We start from the raw sequence: 24742 nt of genomic DNA, 5'->3' as shown, positions 1-24742 counted from the left end.
TTCTATCTTTAAAATACAATTGCCCAAAAGCACAAAAATATTAAGGTAATAGAATTTCTTTGGACAAAAATGAATTTTACCAGAAATTGGTGGCACAGACAAGTGCCACCTTTTTAATTTGTTTGTATCTTTTTGGCTAAATTTAGTCTTAGAAAATTTGCTATATCCAAGTTTCTAAAGATCAATTTGTTTTAAAACGAGTAGGGAAGTCAGGAATTATAAAACTAAATGGAGTCTTTGATTTAAAAAGACATAATCAGATTGACTGAGGCAAATGTAGTCTCCTAAATTCATATAAATTGGCTACTGCTTCTTCATTATCCTATTACATTCCCTCATCACATGAAGACTGCTAGAGATAAACATTTTAAAGATTTTATTAAAATCATATGATTATGCAATACAGGATATTAATCTTTGTGATTAATATTAATCATGATAACTCAAAAGGCAGATTAGATAGTTTCCAAAAACAAAAAGAAGTTTATACGAAGAAGCTGCCACTGAAGGTTCTGTGTGAACTTTGAGTTAAAAAACAACTTATTCGGGTTGATGTTTTAATTTCTTTTTGTCAATGCAGAATTACAGACTTATAATAAAGTAAGATTAATTTAGGCAATTAGAAGCTTTTAAAAATATTATCACTACAATCAAGGTTATGTGAAATATAGCTCCAACAAAATTTTAATTTTCAGCGTGAGTACTTACACTTTGGAAATTAGCAATCGCTTCAAATCAGGACTTAATTTATTGTGTTATTGACTTCTAGATTTAAGAAAGTATATTAACAATAGAGATTAAACTCAAAAGTATGTGCATACATTTCCTTTCCCTCTCCCACACACCTACGCTGCATGCTCCTCCCTCTTTGCTACAGAAACCTTACTTAAACTCAGGAGTATAGTAGAAGGCTCAGAGAACAAAGTCATCCCCAGACTGAAGGCCTAGTGACCGTAGAATAACAACAAAAACAATTCTAATAATAGACATTTCTATAATGCTTTAAGGTGTGCAAAGTATTTTACACTCATTTTTTCATTTCAGCCCTGGATTCAATAGTGTAATAGAGTGGTAACCAAGTCCTTGTTGTTCTTAAGTCATTTCAGTCATGTCCAACTCTTTCCTTCTCCAACTCATTTTACAGAGGAGGTAACTGAGGCAAACAGGGTTAAGTGACCTGCCCAGGGTCACACAGCTAATAAGTGTCTGAACCCAGATTTGAACTCAGGAAGATGAGTGTTCCTGACTCCAGGTCCAGCACTTCATCCACTGGGCCACCTAGCTATTCCTAGCACTTATTAATTATTTTTTATTCTCAGAAAAACTTTCAGTTTTATGTCTTCTTCATTATAACAGACCTTTGATGATCTCTGAATCTGTTCTTTTCTAACTCAAGCCTTATTTCTGAACTATGACAGCTGTGTTCAAGAATTTAAAGGGCTGTCACACGGAAGAGCAATGGGTGGAAGCTGCCAAGAGGCTAATTCAGGGCTAATAGCAGGACAAATTTCACACCAATCAGAGCTGTCCTAAAGTGGTTTGGTTTGCTATGGAGGTCTTCAAGCACAGGCTGGATGACCTCTAGAGGAGTATGTAATCATGAGGACTCCTTTCACATGCACTTGGCCACTAAGGTCCCTTCCAGCTCTCAGACTGTGCTACCAAACTATCACAACACCTGTGAACTGCTCTCTCTAAAGCATGCCTTTCTAAAGTGACCTAGCTACAAGAAGTCAAATGAATTGCTCTCAAGCAACCCTTTATGTGTCACATACACACACACACACACACACACATGTCCCTCTACTGGCTTCCCATCACTAATGAATGAAGCCCAAATTCAAGGTCCTCCACAAGCAGGTTCTAACCTACCCCATCTTCCACATGAACCCCACACTCCAGTCAAACTGGCCTGATGTAAGTCACTGCTTTTTGATCTTTAAAATTATTTATGATTTTTGAGTACCAAATTTTCTCCCTCCTTCACCCATTGAGAAGGCAAGCAATATGATACTATTATACATATGAAATCATCCAAAACAGATTTCCATATTAGCTATGCTGTCCCCTAAAAAGGCAAGAAAAATAAAGTGAACAACAATTTGCTTCAATCTGCATTCAAAAAAGTTCACCAGTTCTGTCTGGAGGTGAACAGAATTTTTTCATTATAAGTCCTTTAAAATTGTCATTATTCTCTGAATCACTGCACTTTCTCACACTTCTGCTCATGCCAATCTCTCTGCAGGGAAAGTCCACTTCCCCATTCTCACCTGCAGAAATCTTATCTTTCCTCCAAGACTCAAATGTTATCTCTTCTTCAAAGATATTCTCATGAACCCAGCTGGAAGTGACTGATCCTCTGTACTACTATTGCACTTAATTTGTGCCTCTCAAAAGGTAATTGTCACTCACTGCCTAGTATAACCATGCACATACACACAAATGTACGGATATATGAACATTTAAAGTCAAAGTAATCAATGACATGGGAGGCATGAAACAACTCTAATACTGATATCCCGCACCGGGACACTACAACTTCCCACCCCAACTCATAACTCCTAAAGAAGCCCTGACATTCCTTCTCAAGAGGTTCAGTGTTGATTAGGATACATATAGACACAAAATATGAAAGCCTGCTGTGAAGCCAGAACAGCCACTTAACACCTGAAGATTTTTCTCAGGGATGACAGGTTACTAAACAGAAACAGTTACGTGACCTTGAGTATGTCATTGAAGCTCTTTGGGATTCAGCTCCTCTTCTGTAAAATGGAGGGGATGGATTAAATGATCTCTAAGGTCCCTTCCAGTTCTAAAACTATGATCCTGTGCTCTCTAAACTGTACTGCCCAAAAAGCCTCAGAGTCTGGGGAAAGCCAACCTCTAGTAATTGTTTTACACAAATTTCTCTTGCATATAAATAGCTTCTGCTTCTATGCTTTGTATCAACATGAACCAGACTCTGATCAGAGCTCTCTACCAAAGACAATATATAATCCAACTTGTGGAATGATTCCTACCTGCTATCCATTCTGATCACTGAACAATGAAAAACTCTCACCCAATCACCAGCCCCACTAGGCTATGAGGTGGTTCCCCAACCTCTACCTACTAGAACAAAGTGGACAACAAAACACCGCGATTATGGTTTGCTCATAGTAAGCAATCAATAATTACTGAAAGCAGCTCTTGTCAAATATATACAATAGCTTAAAAGATGACATACTGTGAAATCAAGAAAAATATTCTATGATCGGTAGTGTTCTAAAGCTTACATAGAGGTACATACAACGTTAATCAAATTCTACGTCCTAGCACTGGATCTGTCAATGCTTTGAGATTACCAGGGTGTTGCCCAAAAAAAAATCACACACACACACACAAAAACACACAAAGTATGAGTTGCTTTCCTCTCAAGGATGCTAAGCAGCAGCTATGTGCTGAGTCACTGCACCACCTTGTGATTACACCTGGAAACTGCACTTTGCCTAGAATCTCAGGGTCTGAAAATGATAATTTGTTCTTAAAACCTACAATTCCTCCTTCCTCTCAACCCATAGGTATCATTTCATCCCCACTACTCCCTGCTTCCACAATCACTACAAAAAGTAACCAAGGGCAGGAGTATACCAAAGCTGGCAAGTCTATTCAAAACTAAATACCACACAGTGAATGCTTGATATGGGACAGTCTAAAAAATTGGGTTAATCTCATCCTCCAATACCATTATAAAAATAAAAGTAAAATTTTACACCGTTGTATTATGTATATGACAAAAATTAATTCTATTACATATGCAAACCTTTGTGCACTTCTATGGACCAAAAATACATTCATCAATACATTTTGAGTGTCAGGTATGGGGGTGTTCTCCTCTATTCCCTACTACTGGAAAGGCCGAGGCTGAGAGATCTCCCAAGGGTGGGGACACACCAAACTGCCTATGATGGGCAGACCAGTCCAGATCAGAAACAGAAGAGGTCTGTGCTGATAAGCAATGGGGTTGGCATAGTGGTCACTGAACTCCCTGTCTAGTGAGATAAGGAGACCCAGTCTCAAAATAAAAAAATTTTTTTAGGCAGGGTCAGTAAGAAAATTTGTTTTGCTTTACTACGCATTTTTGTTATAAGAGACTCTCTTTTTATTCTGAATGAGGAGGGAAAGTGAAAGGGAAAAATATTTTTTAATTAAAAAATTTTTTAAAGAATGTATTCATCACACTTTCTCAAGAAAATTCTGTTCTATATTCATCATTCAACTGATTTTCTACCGTATGTTTTGCAATACATAAATATTTAATATTAAAAGGACCACCTTGATGTACAAGCTTTGTCTACAAAAACCAGACACTTTGATAGACAAAGGTTACATGAATGTGTTTATTATAGTTTATTACAGTCACAAAAGAAAAGCAGGCAACCTATATTTAAAAGGCCGTACTGAGAAACGAATACAGAAATCAAAGTCAAACATAAATTTGAGGTTTGGGGATTTATGTTTAAAATGAACTAAAAATAACAACTTTAACCCTACCTATGAGAGAAAATTAAACTGTGATCTTTCAGTCCTACAATCTAGATCTTTGTCAACTCTTCTTGCCCAGAAAAGTGCTAAAAACCTAGTGAAGGGGAAGCAGTAGAGAGGTGAGAGATGGGAGAAAATGAGCAGTCCCAGCTGGCAGAACAATACAGAACAGTCCCTTAATATCTGAAAGTTGCACTCAGGTACCATGAAAGCCCAACTGTCCCAACTACAACACCTCTAGTAAACCAGAAGCTACTAAAATTGACTTAAGAACTGCTCTATGGTTACTACTGAAAATCACCTATCTTTAGTAGCATGAGTGCTCCTTTTTTTTTTTTTTAAAATAAACATACACAGAGTTTTAGTTCCATAAATCCATCTCCAGGATTTATGATAGAGTCAGCTGGGCATAGTGGGATGGCAAGATTCCAGAATAATGCACAGGATTAATGAATAAATGTGAAAGACTCAGAGGTATGGTATCAATTTTTCTTATTCAAACCCTATACTCATGTCAAAGTAGCAACAATAGTCTAAAACAGATTAAAAAAGAGAAACTGTTTCCCTCATCAGCTGTTGAATCAAAGAGTAGCAACAAAGCAGAATTTTCAGAAAACCTAAGGAATTAGTGTACCAATGCACTTCTCAGGATAAGCAATCTATTTCTCTCAATGAAAAAATCAATATTTGAGACAAATACAATTGATCTCAACATTTAAGTTTTTAAGTAAGGGATTTATATGCATATATGTCAAAATCTAAATTCTCTGATGTCAAGGGCTTCACCTGAGTTTTCCAGGAACCCTAAAAACTACTTGTGTTAAAAGATGCATTCAAGTAGTCAAGATGAAAAGTCAAAATGAATAAGAACCAATATGACCTTGTTTATTAATTAAGGAATGAATAGAAATGGCATGAAAAAGGAACACAACTGTTCATTTTTATTTTTTCTTCACATATAAATTGAAATAACAAAATGGAATATTTGATCTTCAAGTCCACTAAGCAATCTTGATTTTATATTTATATTGTTTGGCATGATAACCAAATAAGGCTATAAGCACATTTTCCCTCTAGCTTGATGAAACTCGCTTTTTTAGATATATATTTCTAAATTTTATTTAAGGAAAAAAACTCATTTTCTGTGTTTCAAAATGTGTGGCTTCATACTGATTATTTATCACCAAACCATTGCTAAGCTAAGTAATCCTAAAGGTCTTTTTTCCTCACCTAAGGGAATACTGCTATAATTTCAACAGCTATTTACATAAAAACTGAAAAATTACATGAAACAAAGCATAAATAAAAGTGAATGAAATTTCTGAAATGTTCTTAATAGACTTCTCAATTCTGAATATTTTATTTTCTTATTGCATCTCCCAAACTGAAAAGTGTCTAGGGGTGCTAGTGTAAACATTTTGCTATGGACAACTGGAGTTAATGCCCATAATAACCATAGCTGTGAAATTTTAAGACAAGGAATGTTTTGGTGGCAATTGAAGTTACTGGAATTTCTGAAATTCATTTAAGATATTACTTTAACTTTAACAAAAAAAAATTAGTCTAGGATATGGCTGATCATTTTGCTTTACAATTTTAACATTAAGAACAAAATCTACTTCACTGAACTTAGGCAAGCATATTAAAAAGTTTTCTTTACAAAAGACCTACTCTGCTGCCTCATGGAATGAGGGTGATTCTGAGTTATCACAGGCATGTATAAGGAGCAAGTTCCGGCAGATCCTAAAATGCCAAAACTGTATGAATACCCACAGAGACGAAATCATAGAACCTTGAAACACTGAAATTTAATCAAAATGATGATTTAATTTTTGAAAATTAATTTAGTAAGGCAAGTAGGACTCCATTGATACCATACACAAATATTTACATTGCTTATTCATATCTGAGCAATATTCCATAACTCAACCACAAACGCTTCTACTAAAGAAGGACTTATAGTACAGCACGAGCCTGTTTTACGTCACAAGCTTCAGAACACAAAAGCATGCTTGTACAAAAAGGTAATGATACTCTTTCCAAAGTCTATAACCCAATTCAATATGCACTGAATAATAACTTATAAAACTGCTACTATGTGAAAAGGGATTGTAGTAGATACTAGGTCCACAAAGAAATATATTATACTCTCAAGTATTAGATACAACTGCTCTCAATCTAACTGGAGAAGTAAAGAAACATAAATAACTAGGATGCGAGGGAGAGAAGAGTAAGTGTAAAGAGAGGTTCAATCAAAGTACTACATAAAATTTGAAATAGAAATCAACCAAGGAGAGGAGGTTGGTATCAGGGAAGTCTTCATGAAGGAAATGGGCCCTTGAAGGGAGAAAATGTCAACAGATGAGGATGGCAAGACAGGAAAGGGAGTCGTTGCATGGAGATGAGAGAGAGGGGCAAACAGTAGCCATGCTTAACTAGACTATACAACACATGGTGAGGAACAGTCTAAGTTACACTGAAATCAGATTGCTAACAACTCTGAAGCAAAGAATAGGAAGCATAGATTTAATTGTGTAAACATTTATACAATGCTTTAAGGTTTACATGTTAACTCACCTGATCTTCACAACCACTCCGGGAAGTAGTTACTGCTGTTATTCCCATAAGATGAGAAAGCTGAGACTGAGAGAGCTTAAAGAGACTTTCCCGAGGACACAGCTAATAACCATCTGAGGCAGGGTTTAATCTGAGACTTTCCTGATTCAAAGCCCAGTCTTCTATCATTGGCTGCCCAGAAAGCTATAGAAAGTCAGCAAAGGTTTTGGAATAGGAAAGAGATACTAGGAAGACATCTTGGCAAGACTTCTGAGACACCAATATGAATGATAGACTGGAAAGAAGACAGACTAGAGAAAGAAAAAACTATTAGGAATATCTGGGTGAGAAATGACAATAGGTTGAATCATGGTAGATATAGTGGTGGAAAGCACAGAACATGGCAACTGATTAGACTGGACAGGGCAAAGAGAAGGGTCAACTATAACCTACATAAGAAAATAAAGAGCCACCAAAAGAAATCAAAAAAGAGTGATCAGAGGAACCGAATAAGAATCCTGAGTGTAGTGTCACAGAAGCCAAGGGAGCTAAGGATATCAAGAAGTAGAGTAGGAGGCATTTAGGCTTAGAGTAATTCACTGGGTCAAATTCCTCAAAGAAATCAAGATGATAAGAACAGATAAAAGGCCATTAGAATTAGTGATGGACCCATACTGCAAAAAGCTGAGGAAAAAGTGGATGAAATAAGGTGAAAGCAGAATGAAAAATGACTTTTAATTCAGAACTGCCAGTGCAGGGAAAGAGAAAGCTTGAGCAAATGTCAAGTCAAGGAAAGGTTTTATTTAGGATAGATGTACACATGTCTTCAGGCTGAAGGGGAGCATCTGATACTCATCTGAGTTATCTGATACACAGATAACTTGCATTTTGTCCAAGGAACGGCCTAGATCCCTTTCTCTGTTCTACAGGCTGCAGACCAGCACTGAGTTCCACAGTTTATATAGTTTTCAACTGTTTAGCTGGGAGAAAAACAGTGGCCCAGGTAGATGGGTAATGATAACCACCAAGAAGAAAGGATTCAGTGTCGATGCCATTGCCCTCTCTGGAATCAGAGGCCAAATAGTCCTCCAAGCCACTGCTTCCATATGAAGATGCAACATCTACTCCATCTTTCCTCCCATGTGCTGCCCCGCCATGCTACCTGCAAAATCAGAATCTACACAGTTCTCCCATCACCATCAAATGCCCTCACAGGTACAAGTCACATCAATAACATGGTCAAAGGAAGCAACACTCCTATTGTTGCCCTGGCTTCAGTCAAAGCCCCTCAAACTGTAGGTGTCCTTCAAGGTTATATGTCCTAGGTCCTCTTTTCTTCTCCCTCTATACTACTTAACTTAATGATCTCATCAGCTGCCATGGATTTAATTACCATCTCTATGCTAATGATTCCGTAATCTAGTTTTCCTGACCTAATCTCTGCTCAACTCCAATCTTGAATCTCCAACTGGCCTTTCAGACATCTCAAACTGGATGTCCAGAAGACACCTTAAACTCAATACATCCAAATTAGAACTCATCTCTCTCCCTAGCCCTCCCTACTCTCCTACCTCTCCCTATTACAACAGAGGGCAAGACCATCCTACCAGTCCTCAGGCTCACAACCTAATGGTCTTCCCGGACACCTAACCTCTCTCATAACCACATCCAATCTGTTCCCAAAGCCTGTCAAATTCACCTTTATAATATCTCTCAAATACATTCCTTTCTCTCCTCTGACACTGCCAGCACTCTGGTACAGGCCCTCATCACCTCACACTTGGACGACTGCGACAGCCCGTTGACGGGTCTGCCTGCTTCAAGGTTCTCCTCACTCCAATCCATCCTCCTCCCTTCGGCCACTAAAGTGATTTTCCTAAAGTACAGGCTCAATCATGTCACCTCTAGTACTCAATAAAGTTCAGTGGCTTCCTATTGCTCTCTAGGAGCAAATACCAAATGATCTATTTGGCATTCAAAGCTCTTTATAGGCTAATCCCCTCCTACTTTTACAGGCTTTTTAAACTACTTTCCAACATCTATTCTTCAATCCCATGACACCGACCTTCCTGCTGTTCTACAAATAACACATTGCAGCTCTCAACTCCAGGCATTTTCTTTGGCTGACCTCCATGCCAGGAACACTTTCCTTCCTCTGCTCCAACTACTAACCTCCCACGTTTCCTTTAAGTACCAACTAAAACCCAATCTTCTTCTACAGGTAGCCTTCCCCATTCTCTCTGGATTCCAGTGCCTTCCTTCAATTAACTACTTCCTATTTATTCTACAAATTGCTTGCTTTGTACATATTTGTTTGCAAGTTGTCTTCCTCGTTAGATTGTCAACTTCTAGAGATCAGGGACTGTATTTGCCCCAGCACTTAGTAGGTGCTCAATAAATGTTTACTAATTGATTTATATAGCATCTACTATACACAGTGCTCTGTACACAGTAGGCATTACAGTAGGCATTTAAATGTTTGTTGCACTGAATCCAGTAGCTGTGGAGAGACTACAGTTGAATAAGAAAGATGATTACTGACATAGGAGGCTCTCAGTGGTGAAAAAACAGGATACTTCAAAGATAATAGCAAAAAGACTGGAAACAGGGATGAAAAGACAGATTTCAGTTTATATCATAAGTCATTTTAATGGTCATTTTCAGATAACTGAAAAAGTTATACTGTACTTGGTTTAAAGTATCAATAAAATAGGTATTTAAATTTGACACAGGTCTTTAGATGAAAGATAAGGAACATTGAACTAATTAAGCAGAACTTTGTGAACTATAAAGTACCACATAAAACTTAAGCTATCAGTCACATAAAATTTAGGTTATTACCATTGTCGTCATCATCATCATCATCATCATCATTATGATTTAGTCAGGCCAGTGACAAGGTAAATTTTGTTTGCTTGGAAACTTTTTACTTAAAACACTGATTTCATGCAACTTTAAAGTACTGAATAAGCATGCCAATGTTCCATTTAACCGTATCTATACAAGCTAACCAAATTACTTTGAAATCAAAGAAAGTTCTTTCTGAAAGAGAAAATGAAAAAACCATAAAGAAAAAAAATTCAATACACATATTCTGTATTTTCTAAGTATATTTTCAGAATTAAGAGTTCTTCATAATTCAATAGGTAACTTCTTTAAAATTAAACCCTAGCAATACCTCACTTATGAGAAACTCTCCATAAATGAATCAGAAACCAGAAATCTATTACCTCTTTAAGAGCCATAATCAGTATTTCGTCCATTTTTATAACTTTTTTTTCCAAAATGAGTATATTCCTTCAAATTTTTTCTTGGTAACTCAGGGTTTTTGTCCTTACCATCACTTTCCTCAACTAGAAGATGAGGAGCCTGGTAAAATGATCTGTAAGCATTCTTCAAGTTCTAGGTCTGTGACCCTGTGACCAAATGTAATAGTCATTTTGCTTTCCTATTCCTTGCTAACAGGCTGCCAAATGTCATTTCTTCTATCACAACAAGCCACCCCACAGAAGTACACCAAAATAAAGTGGAGAAATTTTAGTGTGCTACTATTCTAACAACTAGATCAGAGATTCAGAAACTACGTCCTTCTTTTCAGATGTGTTCAGGATAGTGGCTGTTGCCTGAGGTCTAATCTCCAAGTATAATGCATAATAACTGCAGATATTTGAGTATGCAAATAGTATGACTCCCATTTTACAGATGAGGAAACTGGGGCATGGATATTAAACAACTTGCTCATCATTAGGTAGCTAGTAAATAACCAGGACCCAAGATAGAACTCAGGGTCTTCTAATTACAAAACCAGTACTCTATTATAAGCAGGATATTAAATTAACTAATACCTAGAGTTCTTAATTTTTCATAAACTTGAAGCATTCAATTTTCAAATACAGCAATGCAAAAAGAAATAATCTACATCATGAGGCAATGTGGTATAATGGACAATGCTAGACTTGAAATCAGGAAGATTAGGATTCAAAAGTCCTGCCTCTAATACTAACTTCAATAATAACGGGCAAACACTTAATGTCACTAAGACTGTTTCCTCATCTGTAAAATGAAGCTTATAATACCTGTAAATAACCACTCCACAGTTGTCATGAGACTCAAATGATGTCTATAAAGCACTCTCCAACCCTTCAAATGTTAGTTATCATTACTGTTATTCTTAATGCAGAAACTGACTGTAAAATCCAACATTTTTTAGCCCCTAAATGATTCCTTCTAACCCAACTTAATGACTAACCTTAACCGTTGTTTATAATAATCTTCATCTCCATCATCTCGGCATCTCTTGATTTTGCCATTTCTTCCTATGGATCCTTCTTCTCCAGAGCTGGGAAGACAGTCATCATCAATTTCCTCTACTGGAATTTTATTCTGCTGCTTTCTGTCCTTGGATAATAATTTTAGCTTATGATTACGCTTATTTGTAGCATGGAGTGCCTGTTCTTCCTCTTCCTCCTCCTCTTCAGTGAAGAGAGGTTCATCATCAGGTATATACTCTGAATCTTCACTTTCATCTCCTTGATCATATTTGGGCTTCTTTGGTTCCAATGGTTTTTTTTCCTTTAGAAATCCTACTTTACCCTGGAACTGAACAGCCCTCCTCTGAAGTTTCTTGATATGTTTTTTCAAACGCTTATCTGTTTTCAACTGCTTCCCATTGGTCTGGTTCTTTTCTTTTTTATCTGAAGTTGAGATCACATTTGAAGCCACTGAAGTCTTAATTTTCTTCTTTTTTTTCTGTAAGCATAGCTTCTTCTTTTCAAATGATAATTTTGCCTGATCTGCCAAATATTTTTCAAATCCTGATGCTTCATTAAGCATTAATTTTCTAGGCCTTTTCTTTTGATTCTGAGGAATCCGTGTGCCAAAAGGGGTCATCTGACCAGTTCGAATGAGCTCTTCCCATTCAGTTTCCTGAATTGGCATGAGCATACTCCCAAGAGAAGATGGTCCAGGTTCTGAAAGATTAGAGAAAAAATTCATTTGTGTCTGGCATAAAATGCTCCATGTCTAAATATTATTAGTATCAGTCTTGGAACAGGACAGAAAACAATTCAAATAAATAAAAGTTATCATTTGTGGCAAAAATGGCAGACATCTCTAGAGCAGGGGGAGGTAGGCAAGGGAGGAAAAAGGAAAAATAATTTACATGACAACTTTATTATAATATTTAAAAAGAATAGCAAGTAGTATATAATAGATTTGCAGTTTCATCTGCAATCTTTTTTAAATTATACTATGTTATGGAAATGTTTGCTTTATCCCATAAATTAAAAATAAAAAAAAAAAATAAGCGGATACCAGACTATAAATGACTTTGAACGCCACAGTTTTGGTTTTTACCTTAAAAGCAAGAGGGAGCTACTGAAGCATCCTGAGCACAGGAATGACAGACTTGTACTTAGGGAAGATTAATTTGGCAGATGTGTGAATGATGGACTAGGAAAGGGAAAGACCAAAAGTAGAGACCCATCAGGAGGCTACTGTAATAGCCCAAGCAAGAAGTAATGAGAGCCCAGTCTACGGTGGTTTTGGTGTAAAGAAAGAGAAGAGGATGAATTCAAGAATTGTTGAGGAGATGAAGTCAGCAAGACTTGGTAATTAGAATAGATGGGGGAGCAAGAGTATATCAAGGAAAATTTTTAGGTTGTGTACCTGGGTATCTGGAAGAATGATGGTGGCCTTAACAAAAATATGGAAATGAGAAGAAGAGATGGGTTTAGGGGGAAAGATAATGAATTTTGCTTTACACATACTGAATGAGATACTTATGACACATCCAGGTGGAAGTGTCCACCTAACAGCTGGAAATAGGATCTTAAAGCTCAAGAGTGATGAGAGACAGCCAAGGAGATCTTAAAGTCATCTGAACAGAGAATGTAACTAAATCCAGGGGAGTTAATGTGATGACCAAGAAAAAGAATATAGAGAAAAAAAGAGAAGCAGGGCCACATGGTAGGAGCAACACCCAAACATTAGCCAACCCAAATTAGGCTAGTTTTTCCTTAAAAGTGGTACTGAACCATCTTTAAGAATTAAATGGCTGGGGGGAAAAGAAGGAGAGGAAGAAACAAGTATTAAGTATTAAGTATCTACTATCTACCAGGTAGCGCACAAAACATTTCACAATGTTATCCCATTTGATCTTCACAATAACACTGTGAAATAGGTGCTATTATAATTCCCACTTAAAGCTAAAGAAACTGAGGCAAACAGAGGTTAAGTGACTTTCTCAGGAGTATACAATCAGCAAGGCCAAATTTGAACTCAGGTCTTACTGACTCTGGGTCCAGTGTTCTATCCACTGCGCCACCTAACTGCCTCCTAATTCTAGGCTTGGGCTCAAGACTTCCTAGTCACCTAACTACAAACAGCCTGGAGAAGTTCCAATGTCTGATGTTTAGTTGGTGGACCACCAGAGGCAACTCAGAGATAGGGGAGTTTAAAACAAAGTTAAGTTAAATTTCAGTGTCTGCATTTCATATCTTTGTCAACATCCTTTCCCTGCTATGGTAAATGTTTGCTGACCAAATGACCTACAAGAATCTCATTTCATTCCTCATATCTAAACTACCAGGAGGGTGGTATGAGTCTAGCCCAAACCAAAAAACAGCTTAGGACAGAGACAAAAAGCTCATCATGCAAGGGGGACACAGAGTTTGGATACTGAGTCTCTGAAGGAGACTGAGAACAATCAACATTATAGGAAAGCAACCATGACAGAACAGTGTCACAGAAGCTTAAGAGAAGAAATCCAGAAGGAATGGTGGCAGACAGTTCTAAAACTTGCAAAGAAGGATGAAAACTAAGAAAATGCCACTGCATTTAATAACAGAGAGAAATCATTATTGTGCTTGAAGAGATCAATTTCAGACTGGAAGCTAGACTAAAAGGCATTCAGAAGCAAATGAAAACTTAAAGGCAACTGATAGATAGCTTTTTCTAGCAATTTGGCTGTTAAAGGAAAAGAACTGAAGAGGGAGATATTAATACATTTGGTGGCAAGAGAAGGGGACAATAGATGAAGGACTGAAAATTAGGGACAGACTTTAGCAAAGCTGCAGGTTACAAAATAAATCCAGACAAATCATCTGCATTTCTATATGTTACTAACAAAGCCAAACAGCAAGAGATAGAAAGAAAAACCCCATTTAAAGCTACAGCTACAAAATATCTGGGAGTCTACATGGCAAAACATACCCAGGGACTAGATGAACACAATTACAAAACACTTTTTGCGCAAATAAAGTCAGATCTAAGTAAGCAGAAAAACATCAGTTGTTTGTGGGTAGGACGAGCTAATATAATAAAAATGACAATTCTACCTAAATTAATTTGCCTATTCAGTGCCATACCAATCAAACTACCAGATAATTATTTTCTAGATCTAGAAAAAATAATATCAAAATTCATCTGGAAGAACAAAAGGTCCAGAATATCAACAAAACTAATGAAAAGAAATGTTAGAGAAGGTGGCCTACCCCTACCAGATCTCAAATTGCATTATAAAGCACAAATCATCAAAACCACTTGGTACTGGCTAAGGAACAGAGGGATAGACCAGTGGAATAGGTCAGGTACTGAAGACACAGTAGTCAATAAATACAGCAGTCTACTATTTGATAAACCAAGGACTCCAGCTTCTGGGATAACAACTCACTATTGACTTTACCCTGTATGGTCTATACTGGGAAAGAGAGAGTGTCCCATGTGGGCAGTTTGGGCCTGTTCCTGCTACCAATCAAAGGAGGCCATACCCCACCACATGGCAGGGGAATGAAGAATGTCTTCTCCCAGGAGCTGGGAAATGCAGACACTATTGACTAAAATTGCTGGGAAAACTGGATAACACTGTGGCAGAAACTGGGCATAGACCAATGCCTGATACCATACACAAGAATAAAGTCCAAATGGATACATGGTCTAGGTATAAAGATTGATACTATAAACAAATTAGGGGAGCAAGGAATAGTGTATTTGTCAAATTTATGGAGAATGGAGAAATTTATGACCAAATGAGATAAAGAACATTATGAAGTGCAAAATGGATAATTTTGATTACATTAAATTGAAAAGTTTTTGCACAAACAAACCCAATGCAACCAAGATTAGGAGGGAAGAAGAAAATTGGGAAAGAATTTTTGCAACTATTATCTGTGATAAAGACCCCATTTCTTTTTTTCTTTTTTAATTTTTTTATTTTTCATTTTTAACACAGTTTATAACTGATAAACAATTCAAACTTTTGGTCAGGTGATACTTCTTTTTAAAGCATTTACAATATGGACGACAGAAGAATTTTTTTTTAAACATTAACCAACTGAGACACAAATAATATTTACGTTGCTAACTCCACAAGCTCTTGACCTAATTGTCTCCACAGTATTATTAAGAATTAAAGGATCCTAACTTATTGTTGTTGGTCTAAAGTCCTCTGCCTAATAGCTTAATTTTAGACTTAACCTCAGATGTTCCCCTACCAACAATCTAAAACTTAACAGATCCGGTATTAAGCTTACAAACCTTTTGAATGTAGGAAATTGCCACCAAGAGTAGGGACATTGCAAGTATACAATATCTCCCCAACTTCAAGTCAATTCCAGGCAGGATTAGATTGTCCACTTGCATTCAGTCAGGCTTAAGGTCTGCCAAGTGTCAGTGGGAAAACTGAGTCAGGAGAATCCTACCTCAGCCCAAGATGAACAGCCACTCTCCCACCCTTCCCATGAGATCATCTTTTGCAGTTCATACCAGCATCGCACCTGTTTACTGGCATCATGGACTGGAGGTTCAGACCACCTTTCTTGCTATCCAAACATGGAGTTAGACTCAGAAGAACAGTCACTTTAACAGTCCCATAGCATCTAAAAATGGCAAGTTCCAATAACCAGGTTTCAAATATGATTATAGTTTCACTTTGGCTAAGGAACATCTTTTGAGGCAAGTCTTAAGTGGCTCACATGCCTTTCTATACATGTTCTAGTTCCTGATTACATAGCAATCATAAAATCATATTTACCATTAAAACCTTAACTTTTCCATCAATGCCAAATTTTACCCAAGGTTACCTTCCCCTAGGAAATTTAGACTAAAATTCTTTTCCCCAAACTAAAGATGTCATTGATTTAGTCTCAGTAATTAATTCAGTCAATTGTTTTCATACTAATTGGTTTTGCCTCACTTTGTAACATGCCCAATTTTTCTCCCCATCACTCCCTCCCCGCCCCCCGCTTCCTAATACCTTGCATTCTGATTACTCCTTCCCTCAAGTACCCTCCCTTCTATCACACCCCACCCTTCCCTTATCCCCATCTTCTCTCTTTTCTTGTAGGGCAAGATAAATTTCTATACCCCATTCCCTGTATTTCTTGTTTCCCAATTATATGCAATAAAAATTCTCAACATTCGTTGCTAATACTTTGAATTCCAACTTCTCTCCCTCTCCCCCCTCCCCCAGCCCCACTGAGAAGGCAAGCAATTTAATATGGACTAAATATGTGTTGTTTTGCAGACTTCCATAATCATCATCTTGTGTAATACTAATTATATTGCTCTCTGTCCTACTCTATCCCCCTTATTTTTTCCCCCACAATTGACCTTGCCCCTTCTCAAAAGTCTTTATTTCTAGTGACTCCCTTCTCCCATTTGCCTTCCCTTCTAACATTCCCCTCACCCCACTTGTCGACTCCTCTCCTACTTTCCTGTGGTGTGATATAAATTTTCATATCAAATTTAGTGAGCATGTTATTCCCTCCTTTAGCCACATGTGGAGAGAGTAGCTTTACATTTTCCTCTCCCCTTCTCCCTGTTCTCTTCCATTGAACAAGGTTTTTCTTATCTCTTTTATGAGTTATAGCCTGCCCCATTCCATTTCTCCCTTTCTCTTCCTGATATTTTCCTCCTTCACCCCTTAATTTTTATTTTATTTTATTTTTTTGTGTGGATATCATCTCTTCTGATTCAACACACCTTGTACTCTCTATCTATACGTGTGTATGTGTGTCTGTGTATGTGTGCGTGTGTACGTACAATCTCTCCATCTACCCAAATACTGAGAAAAGAAAGATTCAAGAGTTATATTTTCTTTCCATGTTGTAATGTAAACAGTTCAGCTTTAGAGAGTCTTTTATGATTTTTCTTTCCTGTTTATCTTTTCATGCTTCTCTTGATTCTTGTTTTGGGAAGTCAAATTTTCTCTACAGATCTGGTCCTTTCCTCAATATGAATGATTCAAAGTCCTCTATATCATTGAATGACCATTTATTCCCCTGAAGTATTATACTCAGATTTGCTGGGTAAGTGATTCTTGGTTTCAATCCCCGTTCCTTTGACCTCTGAAATATCCCACTCTAAGCCCTTCGATCCCTTAATGTTGAAGCTGGCAGATCCTGTGTTATCATGATTGTATTTCCACAATACTCAAATTGTTTCTTTCTAGCTGCTTGCAGTATTTTCTCCTTGATCTGGGAACTCTGAAATTTGGTCACAATATTCCTAGGAGTTTCTCTGTTCAGGTCTCTTTCAGGAGGTGATCGGTGGATTCTTTCAATATTTATTTTGTCCTCTGGTTCTAGAATATCAGGACAGTGTCCCTTGATAATTTCATGGAAGATAATGTCTAGACTCTTTTTTTGATCATGGCTTTCAGGTAGTCCAATAATTTTTAAATTATTTCTCCTGGATCTATTTTTCAGGTCAGTTGTTTTTCCAATGAGATGTTTCACATTATCTTCTACTTTTTCAAATTTTTGGTTTTGTTTACTAACTGCTTGGTTTAACTCATAGTCATTCACTTCCCTGAATTCAATTCTTTCTTTCAATGAATTATTTTGTTCAGTGAGCTTTTGAACCTTCTCCTCCATTTGGCTAATTCTGCTTTTTAAAACTTCATTCTCCTCATTGGCTTTTTGGACCTCTTTTTCCAACTGAGTTAGCCTCTTTTTAAAGGTATTATTTTCCTCAGCATTTTTTTGGTTCTCCTTTAGTAAGCTGCTAACTCATTTTTCAAGCTCTTCTATTGCCTGAGCTCAGTTTAAGTTCCCTTTGGAGGTCCTGGAGGCAGGGGCCTTGACTTCCTCTGACAGTATACCTCGTTCTTCCTCATCTGAAAGGATGGGGAGAGACACCTGTTCCCCAAAAAAGTAACCTTCTACAGTCTTATTTTTTTTTCCCTTTTTTGGGCATTTTCCCAGCCAATTACTTGACTTCTGAGTTTCCTCTCCACAACCACCTCACCTCCAGTTCCACCAAGGCAGCACTGGGGGCTCAGAGTCAGATGAGCTGCTCCAATTCCTCAGGGGCTTTAGGCGGGGGCAAGGCTGCTATTTAGTGTGAGATTAAGATCAGCTGCTCAGGTGGGGGCAGGGCCACCACATAGGGCTCATTTCCCTCAGGGGGTTTTCAATGAGACCTTCAACAACGGATGTGAGCTACTGCTTGCTTTGGGCACCCCATCTGCTGCTGCCACCTGAGGAGTCCCGAGCTATGGGGACACCCTGCTCCCTTCTCGGCCAGCCGAAAAGACCCTCTCACTGACCTCTGGCACCTGTGGGTTGAGGGATCCATGCTGCTGCTGGACAGTCTATCCCCGAAGCCTGCTCAGATCTGCTCCTTTCGGTGCCGCATGGCCAAAGCTGGGCTGGGCTCTACTCTGGGTCTGGTGGGACAGACTTTCCCATCAGTCTTTCAGGTCACTCTGGGCTAGAAATCTCCTTCACTCCATTGTTCTGTGGCTTCTGCTGCTCTAGAATTTGTTGAGAGTTCTTTTTTACAGGTATTTTATGGGCTGTGGGGTAAGAGTTAGCATATGTGTGTATTTCTACTCCATCATCTTGGCTCCACCCCACTAAAGACCTCATTTCTAAAATATATAGAGAACTGAGCCAAATGTACAAGAATACAAGTCATTCTCCAAATGATATATGATCAAAGGATATGAACAGGCAGTTTTTCAGAGGAAGAAATTAAAGCTATCTATAATCATATGAAAAAAATGGTCTAAATCACTACTGACTAGAGAGATGCAAGTCAAAACAACTCTGAGGTACCACATCACACCTATCAGATTGGCTAACATGACAAAAGAGAAAGATGATAAATGGTGGAGAAGATGTGAAAGAGTTGGAACACTAATTCATTCTGGAGAGCAATTTGGAACTATACTCAAAGGGCCACAAAAATATGAATACCCTTTGACCCAGCAATACTGCTTCCTGGGCTGTATTCTAAAGAGATCATAAAAATGGGAAAGGGACCCATATGTACAAAAATATTTACAGCAACTCTCTTTTGTGGTAGCCAAAAGCTAGAAATCAAGGGGATGCCCACAATTGGGGAATGGCTGAACAAGTTGTGGTAGATGAATGTAATGGAATACTATTGTGCTATGAGAAACGATGAACAGGAAGACTTCAGAAAAGCCTGGAAAGACTTACATGAACTGATGCTGAGTGAAGAAAGAGAACTTTGAACAAAGCAAAAACCACAGTGTAGGAGGAATTTTTCTGGTAGACTTAGTACTTCACTGCAATGCAAGAACTTAAAAAATTTCTAATGGACTCGAGGCATAATGCCTTCCACATCCAGAGAAATAACTATGTAAGTGGATAGCAAATAGAAGCAGACCATTTTCTTTTGTATTATATTGTTTTGTTTTATGGTTTCTCCCATTCATTTTAATTCTTCTATGTAACATGTATTTAATAGGAATATACATGTAGAACCTATATAAGAATTTATGCCATCTCAGGGAGGGAGTGGAGAGTGACGGAGTGATGGGGGAAAAAAATCTAACATATATGGAAGTGATTGTTGAACACTGAAAACAAAATAACTTAATTTAAAAAATTAGGGATAGAGACAGAATGATTTAAGGGGCAAGCTGCTGAAAGAGATAGGATGGATTTCTAAGGGCTCTTTCATCATTGAGACTAGAGCAAAGAAGAGGATGGATGATGAAGTTGCGGTGATTTGAAGTATGAAATTGGGGAGAAGGAACTCCTGACAGATAACCTCAATTTCTTTAGTGAAATATAAAGCAAAGTCCTCTGTTGAGAGGGAGTGGAAAAGTGGATCACTCTTACCTGAGAGAAAAGATACTAAACAAGAACTGACCAGCCTAGCTTCTGTTGTCCATTGTCATGGTTCCTTTCAATCTGAGTATGAGTTCTATTCTTGTTATCTTTCAAAACAGTTTTTAAAAATCTTTTTTTCTGACCTCTTAGTTTTCCTCACTAGACTTACCTCATTCTAAACTTCAGCACTTATGGCACTATGCTCACAGAGCTGTGCAGTGCCTTTGCTTCCATTTTCTACACATCTTTAAAAATATCTATGATGGTTGCTAAGTTCCCTGAGCAGTCATGTAAGTAAGCCTAGACAACTTCTTTGCTCTTTCATTGGAACTTTCCTTTATGCCTATCCCAGAATTTCATTACAGCAAGCTTCATCCCTGCTGGGCTAACTTTTCTTGCAGAATTCTGAGGCATGGGATCCCATTTATCCTTCCTCTGAACCTTTTGAAAAGTGTATTCCCAAAATTGAGTGTGCCTATCAAACTATGCTTAGCTTTCTTCTCTAAGACAAAGAGGAAAACAGAGTAATTATCCTCTCCCTAAGGTCATTATTTCTACCCCAGCATCAGTTCCTTTGTTAGTGAGCAGGTATTTTTCTATGTGGGTTCCTCAAATTTTTGAAGGAAGATTTCTTCCAATTATTATTAAGGGAAATACAAAAGTTACTTATCACTCTACTTCTGGGAAAACAGCTATAACATTTGTCAAGATCACTACAATATAAACCTCAATCAAGCTTGACTTGCTATACTGGGAAACAACGTATGTGTATAAGCATACACACATACACATTCTTGTGCTAATCATTTTCTATTGATAATAACTTACGCTATAAAAACAAACAATATAATCTTTAATATAAAGATCTTTACATATTTATAAGCATGACCTAAACAGAACTGACATTATTCTTGTAACATTGCAAATATATTATAGATACAGAAAATAAAGCTTGGAAAAGTCACATAATACTAACAAAAAACTAGAAAGAGACCAAAGATATCAACTTCAAAAAAAAACAATTTCAGACACATGAACTGCAAATTTTTCTTAATCCATAATTTCTTGATGCAGTTTAATGAAATCATCCCTTTACCACAGACTACAGGGGACTTAATAAACTTTCTTCCAATTTATGGTTTCTTTTCAATTTTTTTAAAAGTAGTCTTACAAGTTTAACACCTGAGAGCAAGATACTGTCTTGTATGTAGTATGTTAGCTTGTCCTCAAATTTTCAGCCCATTTAGTTTCAAGTCAATTGACCAATCAAGAAACAGTAATTGTCAATCTTTAAGAGAACTGTATAAAAAATTCCTTTTCAGTTTTCATGAAAAATATACATTATTAAAATATCCTGACACTTATTTATCAGAATTTCATGGTTTGGAAGGACCCCAGAGATCATCTGGTCTAACCCAAACTTAGACAGGAGGTATTTCTATAAAATGCTTCAAAAATGGTAATCTAGACACCACACAAATACCTCCAGTGATAAGAGAATCTACTACTTCCCAAACAATTGATTCAACTTTTGGAAAGAAATTTTTCTAACATCAAACTAAAATCTGCTTCTCTGAAACTCCCACTCATTGGTACATGGTTCTGTTTTCTACAGCTAAGCCTAGGTCTAATTAATTACTCTTTGAACTGAAGATCCTTCAAATACTTTAACACAGTTCTCATCTCTCTTTCCCCCCTCATATACACCAAATTTTCTCTTCTCCAGGTTAAATATCTCCAATTCCCTCAACCAATTTATTTATGGCAAGGTCTTCAATCTCCTTACCCTCCTCTGGACATGCTTTAATTTACCAAATGCTTTTCCTAAAACATGGTACTCAGACTGAATACAATACTCCATCCAGTGCGATGCAATTTACAGCAGGCCTTCCAACTCCCTCATTCTTAACATTAGGCCTCTCTAATGCAGTCTACGATGACACATTAAGTTTCTTTGTCTGTCATGAGACACCACTGATTCATATCAAGATTATAGTACTCTAAAACCTCTAGATCCAAATGAAGTGTTATTTAACTATAACTCCTTCCTTCAGTCCTATGCTTGTGTAACAGACTTTTTAACCACAAGTGTAAGACTTCACAGTCACGCTTATTAAATTTCATCTTATTAGTTTCAGTTGTAAGGTAATAGATCTAGAACTGGAAGAGACATCAGAAGCAATTTAGTCAAACTCTTCAGTTTGCAGATGAGGAACAGGAGGCACAAAAAGGTTAAGTGATTTGCCCAAGTAACAGCTAAAATTCAAATGCAGACCTTAAATCCAAACACAGTACACTTTTCCTTCTACCATACTGCCTTTTGACATCATTTCAACCAGAAAAGATTCTCTTGCATTCTGTTAGCCAACTTATTAGCTATCTTTCCCCGCTTTGAATCATCTGCAAATCTAAGTATATCATCAATGCCTTCAATCAAATCACTGACTAAGAAATGTTGATTAGCATGGGGTCAAGGGCAGCTCTCTGGAGCAATCCACTAAGGACCTCCTTCCAAACTGACACTGAGCCATTAAAGTTACCACTTATAGAAACTTTTTAAAACATACTTTATCCCTGGCCAACAAACAATCATGCCTATACTTTAACTCATAGCCCAGAAACCCAAATTCCCATTTTTAGATATTATAACCAGTAGTTCCTTTCCAAAATTTACCTATTTTTTCCATAATCTAAATTGCCTCTAGCTTCTAAGATTTTCCATTTCTTATCCAGAAAGTCATAATTTCTAGCAAAACCTTTGAAATTTTTGGATTTTCAAAATTTAGGTTAAAAAAAAATTGAATCCTTTCACATAAGGCAGGTATTGATGGTGATAGTTTATTTTTCCTTCTAGAATATATAATTAAGACTACATTTCTTTTGCCCTCAAAACTCCCTAATGTCTAATCTAGCACAGACCACCAAGAAATACTTTGTGGATCACTGATATTCAGTAGTTCAAAACTTTGAGCCATTTCAGCCTAAGAAAATTGCAAACCTCCTTTTCTTCTTCTACTTTCTTATTTTAAAGCAAAAATTTATTAAATGCACACCAAACAGCTCTAACTAGGACAGGCTTATATCAAAGAGGATTCTACATCATCTAATAAGAGCAGAATGAAAAATAGTCCTATCTAAACTACATGTGTTTGAAACCAGACTGTTCAGAACTACATGAGACCCGAGGAAAAGGAGAGACTAAACCAGGCTCAAGTTCATCCTTGGTCTTGAGGGTAAGGAACTTGTTCATTTTGGGAAGTTTCCTAAACTTCAAGGCAGGTTCTTTGGAAATATCTCAGCCTCATCAGACTCTCCTGGGGTCCTAATGACCAGAGATGATCTTAGCACATTACTGCTTTAGCTACTACTAGGGCCTTCACCCCAACCTGAGTCAACTGGTACCTAAGCAATAGCCAGTTGGTTTCTGTACATCGTTAGATACTTGGATGCACCTATAATTTTATTAGTATGGATATTCTTTCCACCACTGCAATCAAAGGAGATAAGTTCAATAATCTCTTGTGAAACTTATTAGTGATGTATCTAACCAGGAGCTACTTAATCTCCCTAGGTATCAAGTTTCATCAACTAAATGAAGATGTTGAACTAGATGGTCTCTGAATTCACTTCTAGATCAATATCTAAGACCGCCATAAAAATCCTCAACTGACAATTCCCCATGAACAATGAAGGTTCTTTAAATAAGTTTTCTATTGCTTGCTATTCTATTATAGTCTTTTCACCCTGAAGAACATTGTTACCAACATGCTCTAGCAGCCTCCTCAAGATGGAAGATTCCTCTGCCTCAGCAGCCCCTTCTTCTGATTGGTCAGTTCCTCTTCAAACTTATATTTTAAGGGCAGGCACTAGCCAGCCATGTGCACTCCTTCATTCCTCTCCAGCCCCACCTCCACCTCCGACTCTTTGCACTTTTCTTTTCAACAAGTGCTATCCCTCTGCCACCCACCTTCCCCCGCAACCGCTACGGCCCTCTATCAGCTATGTAAGACTTTTATCTACTGTTTGAGAAAGGTTGCAGTCTACACTGGTGGAGCTAACACCCCAGCAGTGTCCTAAGCTGAAAAACCACAAATCTTTCTCATATTGACTATCTTGCATCTCTATATTTAATATAATTCAGGGCCTTAATTATGGTCCTAAATATTAGCATATAAAAATAAAATATTAGAATATCAAAATAAAATCATCCTTACACTGTGATTTTAGTCACTACCTATTCCAAAATAAACAACCATAAAATGTTTATGATAAAATGAATTTTTTAAAATCTCACATTTTGGAACCTTATATAGGACCAGACATAAACAGGTAAATTTCAGAATTAAAAATTTATCAAAACAGAAGAAAGCATAGCACAGGATCCTAATGGAATGATATCTCAAGCTTGTATCTAAGCAATCTCATATCTAATAAATGTTTTTCTATCTACTAAATCAACTCTTCTTTAAAGTGAAATTTGAAAACATCAAAAACTATTTTTGGCAAAATATAGATTACATAACAAAAAAGCCATAAAAAAATTTCTTCTCAGAGATTTCAAATACTATGAATCACTA

At 37.2% G+C, this 24742-nt stretch overlaps 1 protein-coding gene across 3 annotated transcripts in view; it reads right to left on the bottom strand.

Annotated features, from left to right (window-relative positions):
- ERCC6 (ERCC excision repair 6, chromatin remodeling factor) overlaps positions 1–24742 on the bottom strand; it is a 102711-nt gene that overhangs the window by 61370 nt on the left and 16599 nt on the right. For all 3 annotated transcript variants that reach the window (XM_072627450.1, XM_072627455.1, XM_072627462.1), the window contains one exon: positions 11330–12050. In XM_072627450.1, coding sequence (XP_072483551.1) covers positions 11330–12050 — 721 coding nt within the window. The remainder of the gene's footprint in view (positions 1–11329; positions 12051–24742) is intronic.

This window comes from Notamacropus eugenii, chromosome 1, assembly GCF_028372415.1.
Source record: "Notamacropus eugenii isolate mMacEug1 chromosome 1, mMacEug1.pri_v2, whole genome shotgun sequence".
NCBI lineage: Eukaryota > Metazoa > Chordata > Mammalia > Diprotodontia > Macropodidae > Notamacropus > Notamacropus eugenii.
The sequence above is the reverse complement of the archived record's forward strand: the minus strand, read 5'-3'. Positions and strand labels throughout refer to the sequence as shown.